The 25,514-nt window shown below is 37.4% G+C and overlaps 2 protein-coding genes across 5 annotated transcripts in view; one reads left to right on the top strand and one right to left on the bottom strand.

Moving 5' to 3' along the window:
* SCYL2 (SCY1 like pseudokinase 2) overlaps positions 1-12,044 on the bottom strand; it is a 58,058-nt gene extending 46,014 nt beyond the window's left edge. The window contains exon 1 of one of the 4 annotated variants that reach the window (XM_045187229.3): positions 11,784-12,044. The gene's annotated coding sequence lies outside the window, so the exon portion shown is untranslated. The other 3 variants (XM_024579089.4, XM_045187230.3, XM_045187232.3) reach the window with 3 other exon arrangements.
* On the top strand, positions 7,849-18,892 carry DEPDC4 (DEP domain containing 4). The gene is given in 7 exon segments (XM_071220797.1): positions 7,849-7,895; positions 11,437-11,737; positions 11,905-12,238; positions 14,244-14,499; positions 14,501-14,572; positions 17,495-17,520; positions 18,702-18,892. Coding segments are annotated over 7 exon segments (1,227 nt in total).
* The last annotated feature ends 6,622 nt before the right edge of the window (positions 18,893-25,514 follow it).

Below are 25,514 nucleotides of genomic sequence, written 5' to 3'. Positions count from 1 at the left end.
AATGCTATACTAAGTAATAAATTCGTATTTTATAAAAGTTTAGTTCATTAAAATAACTGTTGTTGAATGTGACATCATTTGAGAATACATTCTAAAAGAAAAATACTGATGACAAAAGGACAATAATACATGCACAAGCAATAGGTCATTAAAAAAACATTTAAAATTTTACTCACTTCTGGCCATGATAAAGACTGAATTTACCCCACCTTAAATAACTAGAAACTAGCCAAAATATATGAAATGAACAGTTTCAAGCACTGAACAGGCAGCACAGGTATATGATCCCAGTGAGAAAGCAAAATTACAAGGTGAACCCTAGGACTGCCCCAGCTTTCCTAGAGGCACAATACAAACCAAACAGCAAAGAGCAGAATTCCAAGAAGCAGTGTAGCTCAGTTACAAAGTTGAAGAGGCAAACTGAGAATCACAGATGCTGAGGTAGACGGGAGTTCTGGAATAGAATTTCAAAGAGAAAGGGGAAAACATGAGGGGAGGGGAGGAGGGTCCCCTTGAGACTTGGTTATTACTAACATGCACTTGCATAGTATGAAACTCCACCAGGTCAGGCAAGGACCAACTAGACAGCTGTGAGCTGAATAGTTCCACAGTTCACAGAGGCTGCAAATCATTTAATTTCTCACCAGCTTGAGTGAAGAATCCTTGTTGATGATTAAAGGCATTCAGCAGAAATCCCCAAAGGACCGTGCCTTACTAAGACAGTCTATTCTTAGAGTAAAAGCAAATATTCTAAACCTGCCCTAACAAATTAAAAGCAATCCTGAAACGGTCAAACAAATCACAAACTACTTAGAACAAACCCCACATTCATTAAAGGAAAAAAAAAATTAGACACTAAAACAATAGGACATTCACAATGTTCGGCATGCACTCAATGACTATTAGACATGCCAAGAAGCTAGAAAGTATGATAATAATCAAGACCAAAATCAGTCAATAAAAACAAACTCCAAAATGACAGATTACAGAATTAACAAAGACATTAAAAAGCTATCATATGTCCAAATATTTAAAGGAAGGTATGAACATAATGGAAGAAAATGGAATATTTTTAAAAAACAAATGAAAATTCTAGAGATGAAAAGTAAAATAGCTCAAGGATATAGAGGATATAATTAACAGATTACAATGTAGGGAAAAAAGATTAGTGAAAACTGAAGGTGGAGTAAGGCTGAAAACAATAAAGTCTCAGTGACAATGTCATGGTCTAACATATATAATTGAGGGGACGAAGGAAGAAAAAATATTTGAAAAAATAATGGTCAAAACTTTTCCAAATTCAATGCAACAGCAAGAAATTTAATGAACCATAAGCAGGATAAACTTAAAGAGCACCATGCCCAGACATGACATATCAAATAGCTGAAAATCAGTGGCTAAGAGAAAAATCTTAAAAGCAACCAGAGAAAAACAGGAAAATTACATATAGAGGAACAAAGATAAAAATATTCCCCAGACTTCACATGAGAAACCATCAAAGCCAGAAAACCACCGAGTACTAAAAGAAACTTGTCAACCTAGAATTCTATTAAGTCATGGGAAAAACACTTTTAAAAATAAATGTGAAATAAGGACTTTTTCAGGAAAACAATTACCTGAAAGAATTTGTTGTCAAGTGATATTCACAATAAGATATATTAAGGAAAGTTCTTTAAACAGAAGGAAAAAGATAAACAGATGGAAATCTGATCTACAATAGGAATGGAGGACGCTGGAAATAAAAATTAAATGGGCGCATTTTAAAAACTCATCTTTAAAAATAGCAGATCATTGAAAGCAAAAACAACAAAAATATATTGTGCTTAAATAACAAATATGACAAAAATAAATCAAGGACAGGAGAGGGAAAATGGAAGTATATTTTTGAAAGATTTTTACGTTATATGTGAGGTAGTACAACATCATCTGAAGGTAGATTGTGGCAAGTTAAAGACATATTGTAAACCCTAGAGTAATAACTAAAAAAATAAAGATATAGCCTAAAGGCCAACAGTGGAAATAAAATGGAATCCTAAAGTAAACTTAAATAATAGAGAAAAAATAGGAAAAGAGGAAGAAACAAAGAACAAGTGACAAAGAGAAAACATCAAAATAATAGATTTAAATCCAACCATAAAAATAATTACATTAAGTGTAAATCATTAAAATTCCAATTAAAAGGCACAGACTGTCAAACTAGATTCAAAAAGCAAGACTGGACTATACGCTATTTATAAGAAATCCACTTTAAAACCACTTCACAAGATGATTTAAAAGTAAAAGAATGTAGCCACAAGCTGTTGTGGTTATATTACTAACAGAATAGGCTTCAACACAAAGGGAGACACTGATAAAGTTGTTAATTCATCAAGAAGACACAACAAACCTAACTGTGTATACACCCAATAATAGAGCCTCAAAATAAATGCAGAAAAAAGTGATGGAACTGAAAGAATTAAAAGACAAATCCACAATTATAGCTGAAGACTTCAAAGGTCCTCTCTCAGTAACAGATGGACAGATAGGCCAAGGAGATAGAAAATCAGTAAGAATACAAAAGACCTGAACAACACTATCAAACAATCTGACCTAAAACACAATACAACAGCAGAATACATTTTTGTTTCACATATACATGGATATATAGGAAAATTAAGTGCTGGGCCATAAAACATATCTCAACATTTAAAACTACTGAAATATTATATATTCTTAGATCACCAATGAAATTAAACTAGAAATCAGGAACAGATAATTATCTAAAAAAATGCAAATACTTGAAAATTTAACAACACTTCTAAATAACCCAAGGGCTAAATAAGAAATCAGATAGTATTTTTAAATAGTTTGAAGTGAATGAAAATGAACAAGCTGTGGGATGTAGGTAACACAGTGTTTAGTGGGAAATTTATAGCTTTATGTGTTTACATTAGAGAAAAAAATCCAAAATCAATGGTTTAAGCTTCTACCTTGGGAAGCTGGTAAAAAAGAGAGAAAATTAAGCTCAAAATATGTAGAAAAAAGGAAATAAAGAGTAGGAATCAATGAAACAGACTAAATTTAATGTAATAGTGTATGTAATAGAGAAGTGAAAAAGAAAAAAAATCAATGACGCCCAATTTGTTTTTAAAACGTAAACCTCTAGATACATTAAGGAAAAAAATGACCTATTCAGTAATAGAGGAGATCCTACAGACTAACTGTACATGTCTTATAGATGCTAAATAAACAAAGTATTATATAAGGAAAGATGTTATGCCAATTAATTTAACAACTTGGATGAAATGGAAAATTCCTTGAAATCCACAACTACCAAAATTGTGTCAAGAAAAAACAAAATCAGAACAATCCTATATAAAAAGAAATTCAATTCATAACTACAACCCTTATCACAAAGAAAACTCCAGGCTCAGGGGCTTCCCTGTTGAATTCTATCAAACATATAGGAAAGAAATAACCAAGTTGATACAAGCTCTTATAGAAAATTTTATGTTATGTAGTCTGTGCTGTCCTAACACCACCAAATAATGACATAAGAAAACTGAACATTACTATCCCTCATCAACATGTAAAAATCCTTAACAAAAACTAAGAACAGAAAGAAACTTCCTCAACCTGCTAAGTGGTACCTTTGAATACCGAGAGCTAGTATTATTTTAAAATTGAAAGATTGATGGCTTTCTCCCTAAGTTTGGGGACAAAGTAAGGATACCTACTTTTACCACTTCTATTCAGTACTCTAATGGAGGTCGTAGCCAAAGCAATGAAGAGAACAAAATAAAAATCATTCAGATTGGGAAGGAAGAAGTAAAACTATTCCTAAATGACACGATCATGTAATGCAGATCAGAAGAAATCTACAAAAAAGCTACTAGAACTAATACATGAGTTTAGCATGACAGCAGACTCCAAGAAATTTGAAAAGACCTGTTTTCTACATAAAACAGACAGTGAAATAAACAATGAAATAAACATAAAATAAACAATAAAATTTCAAAAACACGATTTCAAGGATATGAAATAACCTATGGGTAAATTTAACAAGATACACAAGATTTATACAATAATAACAACAAAAAATTGCTGAGAAAAATTGAAGACTAATACAACGAGGTCTGCCCAGAAAGTATTCAGCCATGTAATATGAATAGAGGTATTTACTGAAAAAGGTACAAGATACAAGAAACACTGTACATAGGACAATGATGCCTCAGTCCCCTTCAAAGTAGGCACCTTGACACCTCACACAGTTCTCCCCACGTCTCTTCCACTGTTCAAAACACTCTGCAAAATCCTTTGTTGGAATCACCATCAGCTGCCCTGTCGTATTTTCCTGAATCTCATTGAAGATCTGAAATCTCTTTCCTTTCAAAAGTGATTTTAGTTTCATGCCATGATCCTACATCAAAATCTCAGACACAATAGTTTTTGAAATCTCCACATCAGCTTCTAGTTTTCACACTGTTAGTCACTGATCTTTGTTGATTGCAGCCCACACATGTGTGTTCAACACTCTCAGGTGCTCTGCTTGTTGCATGCCTTCCAGAATGTGGATCACTTTCAACAGATTCTCCACCACCTTTGAAGCATCTGTGCCACGCTTCTATTTGTGCTGCACTCATTGCATCGTCCCTGAAAACCTTCTGAATTGTCTGAATAGTTTCTGCGGAGGAACATTCAAGCTTAACACAAAATCTGATGCAGATTTGTTGCTCTACTCAGTCATTTTGAATGTGACGGCCACACAGTACACATGCTCACTCAATGGTATCAACTGCCTCCACTGACTAGTACAGTCAAGTCTTCACTGTTCACACGTGCACATTCTAGTCCACTCTCCTTGACTGTCAGGTTACATCAATATTGCGCAAAACATTCTCATTATATTAACAATGGCTGGACTTTTTCTGGACCTCCTATATGAAAAGATTGTGTTCATGGATTGAAAGCCTCAATAATTGTTAAGATGTCAATTTCCCTCACCAATCTATAAATCATTGTAATCAAATCAGAATCCCAAAAGCTTCTGTAGAAATCAACAAGCTGATCCTAAAATACTGCCCTGAAAAGAGGCCCACAGGCTTCACTGGATTGCCCAAAGAGGCCATGGTACAAAGAGAAGTTTAACATCAAATTTTCAACTTCCACGCGTACTCTTTCCTAAAACTGATTCCCCTGGAGAACAGTCTGTGTACCGCAAATTTTCCTTAACCAACTCTTTCTTTCTCCTACTTTACCAAAGGAAAGTATTTTTCTCAGCCATCCTAGTCTTATTATACAGCATTCACTCGGGTACAAAAAACTTTGAGGGACAGGAAAAAGGCAATTTGAGAATGTATTAATCCAGAGATAAAGTTCCTTATGAGTAAAGCAAAATGAAGTTTGGTAAGAAATACTGAAGGGGGTTATGCTTTATTTCTTCCAGACCAGATATCAACAGAAAGACCTCACGCCTTATCTATCACAGAATTGCAAGTAAGAAACAAGACGGATGTCACAGGAATGTATAGGAACACATTTATTTAAATTAATAAGCAAAAACTTCAAGGTTCATGAAAGTAAAACATAATCACAAGGCACAACAATATAGAAATTAGATCCTTTGTAACTATCTTAACTCCTGACAAAAAATTTCAGATGCAACCAACTTAAAAACATGCAAAGAAGTACACTGTTTTTCAAAATTAGAGATTATACAACAGAAATATTTGTAAGGCCACTGTACCAAGGTAACATTGTTTGTATCCTACTTTCCTCTCTTAAATGTTTAAACTGTAAATAGAATGAGACTCACTTTCTCTTTTTAATTTAATGCTGCATTTCTGTAAGCAGTTAGAAAACGTCGCTATTAGCATTATAAAACATATATTGCTACACCAAATTGTTCTCTATGAACATTTGCTGCTGACTTTGAATAGGAAGGTGAGGGGGCACAAAATCCTATTTAAAACCTGCATATGCATTCCTCTAACTCTGTCATGCACTTGTTAGACACTGGGAATACAGATGTAAACGGAAACATATCTGCTCTTTACTGATTCAGAAACAATAGCAGACTCAGACCTGCAAAAATGTATAGCAATTAAGTGGAGGTATAAAGGCACCATGTTATGGGAACACAAAAATGGGCTCAAAAATGAAAATATTCTTCAGGTAGAAAAAATGGGAAGGAGCATTCCAGAAAGAATGTGCCAAGACAGGAAGGGGAGGAAGACTATGATGTGATCTGAAAACTATAAATACTGTAGTTTTGTATGAAAACAGAAGATATTCTGAGTTAATATTCAAATTGCAGATACCCATCCACCATCTAAACAGAGTCAACAGAAAAAAACATGGAAATTTATCTGGTGAATTATTTAATATTTACTTAATACCCACTATGTACCTGATACCATATAAAAACTAGGAAAAAAGAAGGAAAAATAAGTCATGAAAGCTCTTACCATCAAAGAGGCAAGAGAGAGAGAAATAGACCAACCACTGCATTAGCCTACAGCGATACAATGCTAAAGAATATACATGCACAGTGTTACAGGAGCCAAAAGAAGAGAAACAGATGGAAGAAAGTTTCCCCAAAACAGTAGTACTAGAGATGTTTTTAAAGGTGAGTAGGAGTGAACTAGACAGTGAATGGTAGGAGTATAGGAGTAATAACAAAGCAGTTCAGATAAAAGCTGGAGTATAAGAAGGAAGTATGGGAAAGGAGACTTAGAAAAGCCAAATCACTAAGGGTATAAAGTAGTAAGAAATCAATCTGTAATAAGCCACAGAAGGATTTCAGGCATGAGGTAAAGTGATCAATCCATTAAGCACAGTGAATGATATACTAGGGGTGAAAGTATGGAATATGCTGAGACATATATTCCATAGAGCACATCAATATGTAGTTCAGGGAACGTGGTGTGTGTGTGCATGTGCGTGTGCACACAAGAAATAAAGACAGACCTGGAAGTAGGGACAAAGAATATAGGGAAGAGATGGTGAGATTAGGGAGTATTTCAAAAGTGCTAGTTACATGGACATTTACTTTATAACTATATATTAAACTTCATTATGCACTTTTATATATATCAAAATTTTAAAAGAGGGGAGGTTGCTGAATTAAGGAAACAGCAGTAAGGAAGGAGAAGAAAGAAAAAATTAAGAAGCGAGTATGAGACTGAAACCATTTACCAAGGCAGGACTTAAAGGAGACAACTGGTTTTTTTATGGGAGGAAGAATTCAATTTTCGACATGTTGAATTTGAGTTGACTTAATGACATTCATATGGAGATATATCTAGTAGGTTTTTAGGTATGAAGGCCAAAAACTTACGGAAAAAACTTCTTGACTGAAGATCAAAGTTTGGGCACCATGAGCTTACAAGGATACAATAGTTAAGTCTGTGGGCTTGAAAATGGTGACCCAGGGAGACCTAAGAAAATTATCACAAGAGCAACAGAAGGCTAAGGACACAAAGAAGTAAATGAGCTTGTAAAACAAGATTTTGAATTATTAGCAATAGCCTTTTGTCATAAAACAAATCTAGATTCCAAATATCTTTTCTTCAAATGAGTAATAGCTTTTCAAACTTTCACTTGATTAATGAATAAGCATATTTTTTCCAAAGACAAATTTATTAATGACAGAAATATTTATTCATTTAAGTCATTTCCCCTTGTACACAACATAGTAGAATTCACTTTAAATCAATTATCTTTCCCTCCTAAATCTCAGCCAAAATAAGATTTGGGACAGCTTCAATATGATCCCAAGATTATACCTTTCTACCTACCATCTGGCTCAGCCATCGCTCGGATTTTAGTAGAATCAGTAGGTGAATCTGTTGTATTACTAGATTTTACATGCACCTGGCAGAAGGTGGACTGAATATTACAGCACCTGATGGCAGGTAGTTGAAAAGAATTGGCAATACTTTCAGTTCTGCCTACTCATAGACTCTAAACATAGCAAGAATAGCTAAAATTATATTTATGCTAAAAAAAGTTTCCTGAGTTCTCAAGTAATACAAGTGCAAAAAGAGTCCCTTAATTTGCCAAGAAGAAAATACTGCAAAGTAGAATTAGCTTGCATTTTATTGGAAATATAATGCAAATAAGGTTACTGTAATTACATCTGATAATGAAATTATGTTTAGTAACTGTTAGTTTCAAGGCACCTAGCAGAGACTATTTTCAATAAGCACAAAATATTATTACACATTGACTACAAAGAACAATAATACAAATAAATACAAATGAACTCAAAATAGTTTGTTTTATTACTTAACGAGGCACCAGGGTCTGAGGCTTCTTTCTATGGAAATGCCTGAAAATAAAATACTACTACTTATATAGTGACTTAAATAGTTAAACATACATAAAATGAAATTTTGCAATTTGAAGTAAGAATTACATTAACATGACATAAATACCTTTGGTAAAATGATTCATAAAATTTGGGGAAAATTTCTGTACTTATACTCCTATATGTAGTGCTTATTAGTTTATATTTAAAGAAGATGATCCTGATATACACTCTTGAAATGCATGTTTTCTTTTTCCTGTGGGAGCACTCAGAGATCAGTAGAAGTTATAAAAAGAAATTATTTTTTAAAAAATGGTCAATATCATTCTTTGGTCTATATAGAAGTCATGTTTAATCTTACTCAGAAAACAAAGATTGTACCGAGTACAATCATTCTCTTTATAACAGAAAGTATCTAATAATTATCAGTTGAGCTACAAGAGATTACTTCCAGAAAACAAGCCTGATTTTAAGAAACAAACATAAAACACGAAAAAGACTTAGCTATGTACTGTGAAGTACATGTCCATTCAACAAATTACTGGGTACCTACTAAGTAGAAAGCACCCCGTTAGATACAGTGGGAGAAACAAGAAGTAAAACATTCAGTTTCTATCACTGTTTACGAACTTAAGACCACTGTACAATAAGATTTAAAAAGCAACATGAAAGATTATGAGGAAATATACGTTAAAATATCAAATTAGTAATTTGAACATAAGATCTGAGAAGAGACTACACCCAACTCTCTTGAAGGCAACTGCAGCACATGAACCTGGTGTAGTTTTTACTACATGACGTCAATCAGATTCTTGAAATTATTGTGATTTTTAAAAAAAAGTAGCAGCCCTGGGGTGGCAGAGTCTTACTATTCAGCCCCTTCAGCTGGTAAAGAGGGAAAAGGAAAGCCTGGGTAGGAAACTTGACTAAATGATCACTAAGGTCACTTCTTAGGCCCACAGTTCTTCCTTGATTTAAGAACATGCAAAATCTGAATATACTGTAATACAGTGTGTGAAAACTGACACTGATAAAGTACTGAAGTGTTATCTAAGACAATGGTTTTCAAACTCCAGTGCACCTAATGACATCTAATGACTGAATACCTTGTTAAAACATATAGATGCTTATGTACCATCACAAACCTTTGGAATCAGAATCCAGACTATAAAGGTGCAGTCAGGGCATTTGTATTTGAGCAGCTGCCCCAGGTGATTCTGATGCACAGTGTGAGAATTAAATGTTATGTGATTAAATACAAAATGTTCATTGGCAAGGAACCCTGGGTTCAAATGCCAGTTCTAATACTTAATACCACACCAACACTATTTCCAACCTTTCAAAAGGGGGAAATGCCACCCATTTCTCAAGTGATTCCTATGAGGATTAAAGGTGATGAGGCATATAAACTGTTTAGTATATTTAGTAAGCATTCAATGAATTCACTTAACAAACATTTATTAAGCACTTACACAGTACTAGAAGATGAAGAACATCTCATTAAATTGTTAAGCATTAATAAATATGGCAACTCTGTAATGGTGTTAAGAGAACATATAACTTGGGGAATCCATGCTAATCAGGAAAGTCTTCCCGAAGTGAGCTGAATGATGAGTAGGCATTAACTAGATGAAAAGGAAAGGAAATGCCTTACCAGGCAGAGAAAGCTTCATAACCAAAAGCCAGGTACCTAAAGCACAACAGAGTGATTAGGGGAGAAAGGAATGCCAGAAAGCACGGTGGAGATGAGGTTGCAAAGGCAGTCAGGGGAGCCAAACAGGCTGTTAAGGATTTCAGTTTCTCTTAAAAACAATGAAAGCTACTGACAGGTTTTAAATATGGAGATAACATGATCAGATCTGCATTTTTAAAATGTCACTCAGTCTGGTGTGGAAACCTGGGGGATGGGGGTCACAGTAATGCAGGTAGACCATAATTGGGAGGCTAGTGACACTTCAGATGAGAGATGATGGTGGCTGGAATTGGATTACAAGTGGCGAAGATGAAGAGAGACAAGATATTCAAGAGGCAAAATCAACAGGACTTAATGAGAACTAGATAATGAGGCACAAGAGAGAGGAAGCTGTCACACTTCTATAGAAAAGGACAGATGATGAAGCTAGTGACAGATGATGTCACTTAAACACAGTAAGAGGGCCTACTTTTCTTGGGGAATAAATCATGTGAGCATGAGTAGTTATTCCCAATTATAGGGTCGATTTGTACAGAAAGATTCCGCTGTATGAAAGTACAATATGCCTGTATTTCTTTCATTGGTCGTTTGTGGATCTTACAGACAAAAGAATAAGATTCTGCATCTGTAGAGTGGATCTGAACAGAATGAAGATCCTTAACTTCCATTACGATTTTTTTCTTTTTACACAATCCCCTGAAAATGTCTTTTATGAGTACAGTTTAATATTGATACGAATTCTACCAACCCTAGGTGATAAATCATGTTTAAGCCTTTTCAAAATTAATATTTATACTAAAGAATAAGACAGGAAGCCAAACAAAAAGAGGCTGTAAATTTCCAAAGGTAGCTTCAAGCACCAGACCATGACAGTTTTACAGCGACGGGCTGTAAAACTGTGTTAATTTTCCAGAATGGAGAGCATGTGAATGCCTCTTACAAAACTTCTTATTCATAGAATCCAATTTGTAAAACAAATCATCATACAGATAATTCTTGAATTTGATCTACAAAAAAACAGCTTGCAACGTACAAAAAACTAGCTTGCAATTTACAACTCCTAAGTCACTACTGATATAGCTCCTTTAAGTCGCTTGAGTGGGGAGACTCATAAAGAGTTGAAGGGACTGACTTCACCATATTGGTTTCCTTAATTACTAATCACAGGTATGAAATCAGTTGGATCCCCAGAAGTTTTTGCAAGCTTTATGGGTCTAAACCTTCCTGCATCCTTTCTCTTCCGCTTAGAAAAACACGAGTGCGGAAGGCTCCGCAGGGGTTTTTAGTCTTAACAAAACACCTGCCCCACCCACCTCGAACACAATAACCTTCCGTCCCTACCTACTATCAGAAAAGGACGCCGCGCGGTAACGCAGGTTATCTGACGTCGACCTCTCAGAAGTGCGGGGAGCTGTCTCACCCAGTCCCGGAGGAGTGTCCAATTTCCCAAAAGGGAACCAAGAGCTCCCCAACGGAAACCCGAGCTCCCGGGTCGGACTGGGGAGCTCTTCCTGCAGCAGACGGCTCCAGCTCTGGGTCTCCCGTCACTTCAAGGCCTCTTCTGGGGACTCGGGCCTCTCGGAACCGCTCCCCGAGCTCGGCTTCACGCGGGCGCCCACTGCCCTGCCAGACCGGCCCTCAGCCCGAGGGGCCGTCACCTAGCAACAGTCGCCAGCACTCGGGGTCTTGGGAGGCCTAGCCCCGGCGCGGGTCCTTCCCCATTCCTTCCTCGCCGGCCTCGGCAGCCCCGGCAGGTGCGCGGCCGGAGAGGTCACTCGGTGCCCGGGGGCGGTCACTCACCTCTTCCCTTCTTCTCTGGAGAAGGGCGGTGCTGAGGCTCGTTTCCCCCGCCCCGCCAAACGCCTCGCGCTCGCTCCAGCTCAGCTTCAGCGTCCAGCGGAAGCTGTGGCTTACTCCATAGCCTTATCCACCCGCGCGCCCTCACAGGCTGGAGCAGAAGGAGGGAAGGGGGAGGGGAGGGGAGGGATTGGGGAAGAAGAGTAAGGGAGAAGGAAAAAGACCGAAAGACCGGCCGGCCAGGGCATTACGTCACTTCCTGCTGTTCCGGCAGGGGCGGGGCTGGAACTTCCTTGGCCTCCGCCCCCCGAGGATCAGGTGGGGGCGGGGTTACCGGCTGGGGAAGGAGTCGGCTCCCGAGCTTCTGGCGGTTCTTTCGACTCCGCGGTTCCGTAACCTTGGCAGCCAGAGTCAGCTTCTCGGCCCAGAGCGGAGCAGAGCGGAGCAGGTCGAATTTCGTGAGCCATAGAGGTGGCTTCTGCCGGAAAAGAGAACGAATAGCCACACAGATCCTAACCAAAAGTGCTGAAGGGGAAAGCCGTTTCGGGAGGGTGGATGGTGTGGATCTTGAGCTTTAGGCTTCTGGGGTCCGCCCCTTTCCTGGCCCCGCCCCTGCCCTCGTTGGTTTGAGACTATGAACCAGGACTTGGGCTTATCTGAACTGCTCTCCTTGGGAAGTGAACGAAAGCAGTGCTTCTCGAACTTTAAAGTGCACACGAGTCATTTGGGGATTTTGTTAAAGGCAGTTTGGATTCAGGAGGAGTCTGATGTTCTGCGTTTCTCATAAGCGCCCAGACAATACGAGCCAGTGCTGTTGGTCCACAGGCTACACCTAGGACTACAAAGGCTTGAAGTACTAGATGGCAAGTTCCTTGAGCACGGGGACAATTCCTTCTACCCTACTTATTTAATGAAGGTTAAAGGTAGATGGTCCATGGAAAATACCCTTGTCTCCATCACTCATAGTCTTCTAGCTCTCTCGCCCCACCCCAACCCTACTCTGTCCCTACCCCATCCATCATTCCCCCGTTCTAGTCGAACCCCTTTTCCCTGATCACCTTCCACACCCTACTCCTATCTCCTCACTGTCCAGAGTGTCTTGAGCTAATATTTAAAGGGTAGACAGGAGAACAGCTTGTTACTAAAGGTATTTGAGGCTGATGGGGTTTTATTTCTGTCATTTTGTCATAAGCATCGGGCTATTATGTACAATTGGGCACACTGTTCCCAGTTATTTATAGTCAAAGGAGAGAAATTAAATTCTTGAATTGTATTTTTTTTGTTTTGTTGTTCAAGTACAGTTGCCTGCATTTACCCCCCCCTCCAACCCCAGCCATCCCCACCTCGCCCCCCTGATTCCACCCGCCCCCCCCCTTGGTTTTGTTCATGTGTCCTTTATAGTTTTTCCTGAAAACCCTTCCAAATTCTTGAATTTTAATTTAAAAAATCTAGAAACAACATTCTGGATGTTTCAACTTATTCCCTTATCATTCTTCAGTATTTTATTTTAAAAGATTACTGGGGTGGAGGGGATATTACAGGGGATAAGGAGTGACTGTTAACTGTATGGGTTTCTTTTTGAAGTGATGAACTGCTCTGCAATAATAGTGATGGTTGTACAACTTTGTGACTGCGCTAAGAAAACACTGAACTGTACACTTTTTTAAAAAGACTGAATTTTGTAGTATGTCAGTTATATCTCAAAAATTTTACTGTCTCCAATTAATTTTAAAAATTGCATATGTACATTAAAAATTTTGGAAATATAAAGAATAAAAAGCAAACATCCTCTTTTATTACAATCCTACTTCCCAAAGTTTAGTAGTTTGAAGTTTTTCCTTTCAGACCTTCCTTTCTACTTTTTTACATATATTTGTGTGTAGTTTGAGAATTTGTTTTTACATAACTAGGATGATAGTATGCAAATTGTTCTCAACTTGTTGAGTTTTTGTTTTGTTTTTCCTATTTAATGTTATACTTTCATGCTATAAACCTCATTCTTCGTAATAACTGCTTAATATTCCATAGTAACGCTATGCCATAATTCATTTAACAATTCTCCAGGTGATGGACATTTCTATGGTTTTCAGGTTTTCATTGTTACTCAAGCATTTTTTTTTCCCCAACAAGAATGGCTGGCAGATAAATAGATCAGTTTTATGAGCTCCTTGCCCTGTATCTCTCTAATGAAGAGCTCGTGCCATTGGTCAAAAATGGAAAAAGAAGAAAGAAAAATAAAAACCTGGTGAAGCCACAGCTCTGTAACACTCAAGACTCCAGTGAGTGTGTGCATTCCTTAATCCTTCAAGATTAAGCATGCCTAGTAGTTAATTATGTAACATTAAGGGTTTATAAATTCACAGTGTAATACATTTTATATTAGTAAAGTAAGTTACTAGGTTTTCTCTGCTTTTATTGGCAGACATAGTGCAATCTTAGTAAATATATTATGTTTTACTTAAGATGAGAGGAGTAGAAACTTAAGAAAGACAATGGCAGCAGATATGCCATTAAGAACATACAAAGACTGTTTTACTGGTTCTGATGCTGTTGATGTAGTATTAAGTCATGTTACGCTAAATATGTGCCTAAGTAGTAATGCTATGTCTCGTCTTGAAGGAGTGGGTCTTTGCCAAGTTCTAATGATCCATAAAGTATTTGAACCAGTAGGAATGAAGCTATTCAGAAATGAGAAGAAATTGGAATTTGAAGTTTCAAACAATACTCTACAGGTTTCTAGACAATAGGTAATATTATGTTTTTTGCAAAAGAAAAAAGGATGCTGAGAATGGGTTAACAGATAAATGCTAAGGAATCTTTAAGGTTAGTGTTAATTAAAATACTGTGATGCGTTGTGTTTAGATGCTGGCAGAACAGTCATCATTGAGTTAAAGTTGAATGTTATGCTTTCATTTTTTTTCAGAAGTCAGTAAAAAATAGCCTTGTAAAAATTAATCCATTTCTACTGATTTGTATTTAATGGATAAAAAATGTTCACTTTTTTGGAAGTTATGCTTTCATACTAAAACTTTTGGGGAGAAGTATATCAGGAAGTTTCCCTGCCCTAACAAATCAGGCATGAATGAAGTTTGCTGTTGTCCACTGAAACCTGATTCTTCTGTGATCCTCAAGCACAAAAACAACCCCATCAGACCTATGAATAGATAAAAAATTAAGAGTAAAACAATATAGACACTATTTAGTTTTATAAAATTAAATAGCTGGCCAACAAGAAAATATAAGCCATGTTTTGTTTGGAAAAATATGACTGGTTAAAGGTATGTAATTGGCTACACACCTCTACAAAATTCAGCTAAAGAAAGGATTGAGTTTCTCTAGTTTTGAAAAAGACCAAGTCTTAGTCCCCAAGTGACTGAGAAACCTTCTTCACTGACATTGAGCTGAGCACTCTGCCTGCAGTGGGAAAGCAGTGCAGTTACAGGACCTCAGGCTTCATCGCCACATTGCATTTGCGCAATGGGAAGAGTTAAGATGAAGCACCTTTGCTGATATTTAATTTTTTCATACTTGTTTCTTACTGAATATCATGACTAATACTTCAAAAATATATGTGTGTTGTTTTAGAAATGTTAGGGGTTCTAAAGGTATAGAACACAATCTTTCCCTCACCTCTGCAGGGTGGGTCTTAGGGGAATGTCTGATTATCAGCTAGAGCATTTCTGCTATTAATCTGTTTTGCTTCACTTCCAGAAAAATATGTTTGTATAACGGTTGCCTCAGTTAAAGTTTGAATCCTACTGAACATACTACATTTCTCCTCTCAAAAAAAAAACCCCAAAACATTTATACACTTAATGAAATGGCCTGTTTACTTGTTTATTTCCCACTAGTTTGTGAGGTACTGGCAGCGGTGTCTAACCCGCAGCCCCTGGGCCACATGTGGACCAAGATGGCTATGAATGCAGCCCAACACAAAATCACAAATTTACTTAAAACCATTTTTTTTTTTTGCTCATCAGTTTTCGTTAGGGTTTGTGTATTTAATATGTGGTCCAAGACAACTCTTCTTCTTCCGGTGTGGCCCAGAGACACCAAAAGTTTGGACATCTCTGTAAGGAGTAGTCCTGATCTTATTCATTGTATCCCCACTGAATGAGACAGTACCTAGTGGGTGTTTGGTGTGTAAACATTTACTGTGTGAATGACTTGAGTACAGCCTCATTTTACACATATTTTCTTTTTATATATACATGCTATTCATATACGTATGTATGTACATATGCATGTGTGTGTGTGTGTATGCTCTCCTCTGTTGCATGGATTGCATACTCTTCACATGCAGAGTCTATCCCCTCTGTGACTCAGCCTGATGATCATCAAATACGAGGTGCCTCATAAACATGACCATAGTGGTAGTGTGTGTTGCCACAATATCCTTTTCGAATGTAATTTTCCTATATAGAGCTGGATATTCTGTTTATCATCTCTGTATTTGACTAGTATGTTCTAGACCACAGGTGGCAAACGCAAGGCCCTCCACTTTGTTTCTACCCGGCCGCAACACCAAGCTTCTTGCCCCTAGTTAAGGAGTAGTTACATTTATACAGTCCTAAAATTAATTATGTTAGGCCCTTTGACGTCAACCGTGAAGCTGATGTGGACCCCAGTGAAAATGAGTTTGACACGCCTGATCTACACAATACATTTCTCTGCTCCTTCTCTTTCAGGTCTTTGCTCAAATATTATCTCCCCAATGATAGTTCCCACACATCTTATTCAAAATTGCAAATTACCCCCTAACATTACTTCTCTCGTTTGCTCCTTAATTTCTCTCCATAGAACTTACCACTACCTGACACACTGCATATTTTACTTTTTGTTTATTATTGCCTCCCTGTCCCCACTAGAATATAAGCTCCATTAAAGCAAGGATTCCCAATCCCCCAGCTGGTGTGGCTCAGTGGGTTGAGAACCAAAGGGTAAGCAGTTCAATTCCAAGTCAGGGCACATGCCTGAGTTGCGGACCAGTTCCCCAGTGGGGGGTGCTCCAGAAGCAACTGTACATTGATGTTTCCCTCTCTCCCTCCCTTCCCCTCTCTAAAATTTTTTTTAAAAAATACTTTATTTTTTAGTACATTTTATTGATTATGCTATTACAGTCATCCTATTTTTTTCTCTGCCTTGTCCCCCTCCGCCCCGCACCCCCCCTTCCAGCATTGCCCCCCTTAGTTCATGTCCATGGGTTGTATATATAAGTTCTTTGACTTCTCCATTTCCTATCCTATTCTTAACCTTTCCCTGTCTATTTTATACCTACAAATTATTCTTATTTTCTGTACATTTCCCCCCATTCTCCCCCCTCCTCCTCCCCACTGATAACCCTCCATGTGATCTCTATTTCTATGATTCTGTTCCTGTTCTAGTTGTTTGATTAGTTTGTTTTTGTTTTTCAATAAAATCTTTTTTTAGAAAGCAGGGATTTTTGCTCATTTTACTTAGTATATCCCTGGCACCTAGAACAGTGCCTACCACAAAAATAGGTCTCAATAAATATTTGTTAAATAAAAGAGTGTTCTGTCGATGCACTTGAAGAATAGTTCTTTTCCCCATTTTTTGACTTATTCATAATATGTAATGTATACTCCAGGTGACTTGATAAAATTTGTCTTCACCCTTTTCACAGGTGGCTATCTTTGCCTCCTTACTTAGGATGTGGCTGCTGAAGGCCCACTAATTTTTATGTATTTTTATAGCACCTGGTTCAGTGCTGTGCCCAAAGGTTAGTATTGAAAAATGTGGCCTGATTGGTTAGAGGCTATTTATGATCAAAAGTTTTTACTAAAGGATTGTTAATTTGATTTATATTTGGCAAGTAACTCACAGGTAGCAAACTGAGATGATTTTAGAAGCCAGGCAGATCAGAGCACCAATGAGTACTTAATTATCAAACATATAGAAAAAATATGTACTGTTGTTTGGCTTGAAATACACGGCCCACTCAGGCTGTTTTTCCTTTCCCTACTTAACATAGAGATATAAATACAGGGAAATTGATTTGTATTGTAGCAAAACCAACATGAAAACAGTAGCTGACACTCAACTTCATGGGATATGATGGGGAACGGTGGGGTTTGTGGTGAACTGGAACAGACATGCAGATGCAAAGGGGGTACCCACCACTTCCTATCAGCTGACTTTGGTCAGGCATTAATTCCAGCCCACTATTATGAGATTTTTTTTAAAGAGAAACTTGAAACCAGAACTTTATATTAAATCTCCCATTTTTATACAAGTTAATTTTATTCAAAATGCTTATAACCAAAAAAAAAATGTCTATGGTTCAAATTTAATACATAGGCCACGTGGCTTGGGATCTTTGTAAGAGATTTACTATAGCTGTTGCTTTTATGATTTTTGCTTCATTTAAAGGAAAACAAAATATTAATTATGATCTGATGATTAGGATAATGAAAAACTTAATTCTTAACAGGAATGACCAGAAACCCAAGTTAAGATTACTGTAATACTGTATTTTAATTTAAAACAATAAACTATAATTATCTGTGCTACTTTGAATAAAATTATAAGTAATTAGCAATCTCATATTCTCTCAGGTAGATAATTATTAGCATGACCGGTAACTTTTTATATTTGTAAGTGAATTATTGTTGGCCTTAGAAGTTAGACAATATTACTTTACAAGCAACATAACCAGAAAATACAATCGCTATGCTCCTAACTGTTTAAAGGTCATTATTGAGAATAAAAATTGTAATTTAGAAAATTTACATTACCCTAACATTACATTAATCCGTTACATATACATTATATATATGATGCATACATTTTATATATATATATATACTTTATTTTGTATTTTTTAGAAATGGACATTTTTATTATATTGCTTGAATGTGTGTTATTTCTTAATCTGATAGTTACATTATTTTTCTTTCTAAGCCATAGAAGATTTTTGGAAACAACAAACATTGTTACGAATTCTTCAATTGATTCACCTTCCATTCTTAGAAAATATTTTGTAGCCAACAGTTAAAACACAAAATCTTCAATTAAGTAAAGAAGGACACCTTGTTATCTCAAACACGTGTCTAGATGGAGATGTTATTCCAAGTTTCTGTGTACCTGAGTAAGTGACAATTTTTATTGTCAAATCATTTATAACTTAAAAGGTCTTTCACATATTTCACCCTTGGTATTTTAAGAGGTGAGAATATATCCATATGTGTAAGCTAACACCATCTCTGTTTCATAAATTAGTCACTGTGACTTCTCACTTGATCTAACAAAGAAGGTCGCTGGTTGTGACCTGCAAGAAGATCTGGACATCAGGGTTTTTCATCCTTATGAATTCAGTCATGATTTCACAATCATCTTCTCCCTGCACCAGCCCCGAGTGTTTCCCAAAGTTCTACCATTTCCATCTTATGGCCATAAAGAACATTAATTATCAGTTGCTACCAGTTTACTTATTCCTGCCCTAAAAACATCCACAGTCTAGTAAGGGAGACATTTATGAAACAGAACCTTACACCCCAAGGAGAGAAGCCCTATCATAAAATCAGCTTTATTTGTGGGGAAGGGGTTCAGGAAACCCTATAACCTGAATGATGCTCCATTCTCTTTTCTCTGAACTCTAAAATATTTGTCACTCCTGCTGCTTGGAACTATTGATATAAGACTTTGGGTACTAGTATGGATTCCAACAGAGAGAGTGGATAGGATGCTTTTTTCCATGTGGTCCAAAGAAGAAAAGAACATCACACCCTAAGGCTGAGGACCAGAAAGCATCAGATCCTGAGAAGAACTTGGTAATGAGACCTGTGAACCTAGATAGTCAACTGTGGTCCTGTTTGCACATGACAGGTTTCCCTAATTCACAATAGGCCAAAAAAAAGGCCCACACAAAGAGCTGAGCCTTCCCCAGGCTTTGAGTCAGGGAGACTATAGGGACATCAGAAAAAAAACAAAACAAAACTGGATTTCTTTGGGTGCCTCTGCTGGAAACAGCAGCCAGTCTAGAAGACAATGACTCACACCAATTAAGGAAGATACACCATTCACCTGTCAGGGCAGAAAAAAGGGAAGGAAGGGAAGGTGGGAGGATAAAGGAAGAGGGAAGAAGGAAAGATTCTTGAGGATTATCAAGAATTCATAGTGTGTCACTGAGAAACCTTACCCAAAGAAAGTAGGCAGAACCCCAAGATGGAGATGAAGAGGAGAGGAAACTGTTAGGCAGTGAACTTTGATTCTGGCTCTTACTAGTTTCTCTCTCATTTTTGTACACATGCACGCACACTCGCACATTAATTCCCCAGCTGGGATTAATTCCCCAGCTGGGAGTGCGTGAGAGGCAACCGATTGATGTATCTCTCACAGATTGATGTTTCTCTCCCTCTCTTTCTCCCTCCCTTCCCCTCTCTCTAAAAAATAAAAAGATAAAATCTTTTTTAAAAAATAGAATTGTTTAAAAAAAAAACAGGGTTTAAAAAAAAGAAACTTGATCTGTTTATCACCTAGAACAGTGCCTGGAACATCTCAATCACTCACCAAATTTTTATTGAATTATGGAATGAATGAATGGGGACAGCTTCATTACTTGAAATTGGCAAGAGTACAGAAGCTAATGTACAGGTAGCCTGGTGTCCATGATGAAGGAGCTACGGAGACATGAGTGAGGTTCAGCATTGGTAGGTGTAGGGAGAGCCCTCTGTAACAATATTAGCTGAGGGGTTATTTCCCCCAGACACATGTTGTAATCTGGGACTACCCTTGCATGACCAAAACTGGAAAAGAAGCATTTATCTATTTTAAGATAATAATGTCTTAATATACTTTAGAGCTACTGTTTACATATTGACCATGTAATTACAATGTAAGATTATTTAGATCCGTGCTATTATGGACCCACAAATAATTTTTTATAGGTGTGCATTACACTAATGACTGGTTAACCAAGTTTTGGATATAGCTCACACACGAAAGTAGGAAATGGAATTGTAAGAATTCTAAAAAAATTTCAAGTAGTCATGTCTTTTATAATCACAGGACTTCTGGTACTCACTCCTCCTCCCCGGCTGGAATTCTACTCATTGCTCAAAAACACTAAGTTGTTTTAAACAAAATAAAAAATAGCCCTGGCTGGTGTGGCTCAGTGGATTGAGCACCACCCTGCAAACCAAACAGTAGCAGGTTGGATTCCCAATCAGGGCACATGCCTGGGTTTCGGGCCAGGGCTCCAGTAGGGGGCATATGAGAGGCAACCATACATTGATGTTTCTCTCCCTCTCTTTCTCTCGCCCTTCCCCTCTGTCTAAAAACAAATAAATAAAATCTAAAAAATAAATAAAGTTTTTTTCTATGTTAGGTTCTGGGCTAGAAAAAAATTCATATTAGATATTTGAAAATACCTGATTTTATGTAGACACCCGTTACTTTACTGGACCTGGTTAGTAAGAAACTGAAGAAGTTTCTACATGCAGAAGACTTGCGTGCCATATCAGGTATTGATTCACACTTGTTCCTTCTGTATCAGTGACTGTTATAGCCAAGTAAGCTGGATGGAAGCCTAGGGTGAGGATGTAATAAATATATAATGTCTTAAAAGGTGGTTACATTGAGGCTATTTTTTAATTTCTCCAGAGCAGTTCTTCTCTAGTTCTTTTTGGAACCCTTTGTTTGATTACCTTTCTTCTAAAAAGGTGAACATTTTCTCTCTCATTGCTGCTCCCAAGTCCCACTTCCCTTTCATCTTATTACCTGCCCATCTGCCGCCTCCTTGCTCCTGCACCCTCTGTTGTCTTTCTTTCTGACTCACTCAGAGTCTTCCTATTGTTTTTCATTCCCTCTTCCCTTCTCTCCTCTCTCGTGAGAAATGACCGAGTTTTATAGAGGGGGAGCTTGACCTGCAGTTGAATACACTTCATGATTTTTTTCACTCAGTGTCTTACGACAATTGTTCTGTTCCTTTATTTAGGATTTCCTTGAACTTTAATAAAATAGTTTCAATACAAATTTAACCTCTTTATGCCTCAGCTTCCTCCCTTACAAAAAAGGGATAATAATAGCAACTACTTCATAGGGTAAATATTTAATATTTATACTGATATTATACAATCATAAATACTTAAATTATCATTTAAGTATTCAACATTACTAAGGTTTAATATTAGTTGACACTAATATTGAGCCCTACTATGTGTCAGACACTGTGCTGAGCACTAACATGAGTTTATGAAAGTTTTAATTCTATACAACAATCTACTGTGTATTATCATTATCCCATTTTATATGTAAGGTAACTGAAGCTTAGAGAAATTAACCTGGCCAACTAGAAGAGTAAGTGGCATTTTTTCCTTTAAAAAAAGATTTCTAAGGCATTCACAGAATAGGGCATACATTTATTTCCCTGAATTGCTTGGACTTTCGTGGCTAATATATGCTATTTTCTCTCATGCCCTTCCTTGAAAACAGGGCCTATGACAACCACACGCATCCTGTCTACTCGATGCAATTAAACATGATACTAAGTATTCTGAACCGAGTATCAGGAATCTTTCTGGAGTAATTTGATCCCGTCTGACTAACTTCAACACAAACTTTATTTGGCTGCCATTACTATATTAGCTTTTCACATTCAATTTTTTATTACTTTTGGCTTTTGAGAAAAATCAAGGGGTTGTAGGCATTTTAATATTTATTGCCATTCAACAATATGCTTTAAAGAGAGATAATGAATATAAGTGCTTTGCACAGTGCCCTGTGCTACAAGCACTTAAAAATGAAGAGTTACCTGGTATTTTTCCCTAAATAGCTTAACTATTTTGTCTCTTCTTGACGTTTATCCCTCATTCAGTAAAATTGGTGCAATACATCAATACAGAACTTAATGAATTTTTAAATCATCTGTGTGTTTTGTGATGTATGCACTTTTCCCCATACTTGAATTATCAAGTAGTTCATTATAATTGAGTAATTCAAGTAATTGATTACTTGAAATTCAAGTGTCAATGTAAAATGCTCCTGATATCAAATATTCATCCATTCAATTATTCACCAAATAGTTTTTGAATATTTACTGTGTCAGACTTTGTATAAACACCAAAAAATACTAAGATGTGTAAGATAATGCCTCTGCTTGCAATAACTTCATGTTCCAACGTTGAAAGTGACTGGCATAGAGATGTTTCTGGATATTTTTTGAACAAATTAAGTCAGTGAAAGAGCTGATGTAGGAGAGAGACAACCATGATAAAGCAATCACAATACACAGAATAGGCATACGTTCTAGCCAGAGGTGGTTATGGAAGCCTGGAGGAGAATTACCTGATCTCGTTTGAGGCAATCAGGCTGGGCTTGTGGAAGGGCTAATGCTTAGTCCCAGCCTTAAAGAATTAGTAAATGCTGGGTAAACCCAAAAAGTAGTGAAGGGAAGGGTATCTTGGACACAAACAACATTGTGAGCAAAAATAGGTAAGTGCTGGAAACTAGCCAAGGGGTTGCCAGGAACTGAAGCTAGATAAATAGATAGATGTCAGGTCATGAAGGGCCTTATTCAGCACCTGACGATTCATGAGGCAGTTGGGAAGCACTGAAAGTTATTTTTAAGGAAGCGATACGTGCAGGTTTTTATTTTAGGTAGAGCATGCTTAGCTGTAGTTTGGAGGAAGGCTGACCAGTGGAACTGGAGGCAGAGTTCTTAATTAGGAGGCTGCCACAATGGTCCAAGTGAGAAGTGATGCAGGCCTGTAGTGTGGCAGAGGTGAGAGGAATGAAGAGGAGGGAACAGGTTGGAGAGATATTTAGGAAGTAAAATAGGCAACACCTGATTGTATCTGGGGGTCGGGGGAGAGAGGTGACTCAAAGATGACTCTCAAGTTTCCAGGTGGGGTGACTGCCACCAATTCAGATACAGGAAAAGGAACATGTTTAATGTTTACGGAGATGACTGACTGCATCTGTTTTGGTGTTTTGATACGTGTGGGACATCCTAGTCAACAGTTTCTGCGAGGAAGCTGGATGTACAATTTTGAAGCTCAGGAGAAATATGAGCTAAAGCTAAATACCTGGGAGCATGTGAAAACTGAGGTTATTTAGAGTATGTTGAGTAAAATAAGAGGTCCAAGGATAATACATTAAGGGGCACTAATCGTCAAGGGTTAGGTAAATAGGAATCTATGAATGAGACAAAAATGAAATGTTAGGAGGGGAATTAGGTGATGTTGTGCTCACGACGCCAAGGAAATATACCATTTTAAGAAGTAGGATTCCATGTGGCGGAAAATTAGGACTGCCACTTACTATCAGGAGCCAGTTAGTGAGAGCGGATTTCGTAGCTTGAGAGGCAGAAGCCAGGATGCAGAGGGATGAAAAGGAATGAATGGATAAAGAGGTCAAGAGTGGATCTATGATAAAAAGGGCACGAGAGAAATTGACCAATTACTGGAGCAATACTAAGTCAAGCCAGAGATTGGAGCACACTCTTCTACTGAGAAGAACACAGCAGAATAAAGGGGATATTGAAGGCAAAAAGAGATGCCTGATGGAGCCAGGTCCTGGAGGACACAGAAGGAAATGGGTTCAAGGGCACAGGACCAAGGGTTTGCCTGGAAGAGGAGGAGGGCAATTGGAGTAAAGGAATATTGGAGGGGTAAGGAGTATTTTTTTTTTTTAAGGAATTTCAAAATCACTGTTGGGAAGCTTTGCGTTAATGTTTCCATGGCAGAAAAACTACAATTTGTAACTGTAAACAAATCTCTGGTGGTTTTCTCAAACTACCATACTTACACTTCAGGGGCAGGTCAGCCTCCAAGCATTGTAAGTGTGATCATACTTAAAATGTTGAGGAAGGTGGTCAAGGGTACAAACTTAGTTATAAATTAGTCCTCAGGATGTAATGTACAGCATGGCGACCACAGTTAATACTACTATACACTATATATTCAGAAGTGGCAAAGAGAAATCTTCAAAAAAAATCTTAGGCAAGTTTTTAACTTTAAAAGGGAATGCTGCTGAAGTCATGTATTAGATGTGCTATTAGCGATCTGGTATACTTAATATCTTTAGAATTTTTTTTTTCACAGAAAAGGAGCATTTCATACATGAGTTCCCTAGAGAAAACATGCACTTTCCTTAGCATATATTATTTTTAAGCTACCCCCTTAGGCTACTATAACTTAAACACTGTGAATCATCTAAATAGGGTAAGACTTAGAAAGTAGATTTTAAAATCCACAAATTTAAAATTCATGAGTATCTAAAACCATGATTTTGCCTTCTCTAATTCTTCTTTAGTCCATAGAGTATTTTATGGCTTTCTTCTTTCTTCCCTCCTTTCCTTTCTCTTCCTCCCTCCCTCCCTTCCTCCTTCCTCTCTCCCCCCCAATCCTTCTCTCTCAACTGGAGGTATGTGGGTGAAGAGTCTCCTTATTAGGAAAATTGCTATTTAATGTTCTGTGTAAGTCGGGTGGGGAATTTCTCCCCATCACTATGAATGGCTGGCACTTTGAGGAGTTCATTAAGTATATTACCATGTCCTTGGATCTGATGATTAGAAGATTATATATAACCTTAAGGAAATATCTTCCCTCTGAGCCTCAGTTTTGCTTTCCATCTCTAGAATAACAATATACACGCATAGGTTTGTATTTGTAAGACTGCGCCAGAAATATCAAAGGTAAGAGGGAGAGCAGGCAGTGTGGTAGACAATAAGAGAATAGGCTCTGGAGTCAGAGACCTGGATTTACCAATGACCTG

The sequence above is a fragment of the Desmodus rotundus genome, chromosome 3 (assembly GCF_022682495.2).
Source record: "Desmodus rotundus isolate HL8 chromosome 3, HLdesRot8A.1, whole genome shotgun sequence".
NCBI lineage: Eukaryota > Metazoa > Chordata > Mammalia > Chiroptera > Phyllostomidae > Desmodus > Desmodus rotundus.
The sequence above is the reverse complement of the archived record's forward strand: the minus strand, read 5'-3'. Positions and strand labels throughout refer to the sequence as shown.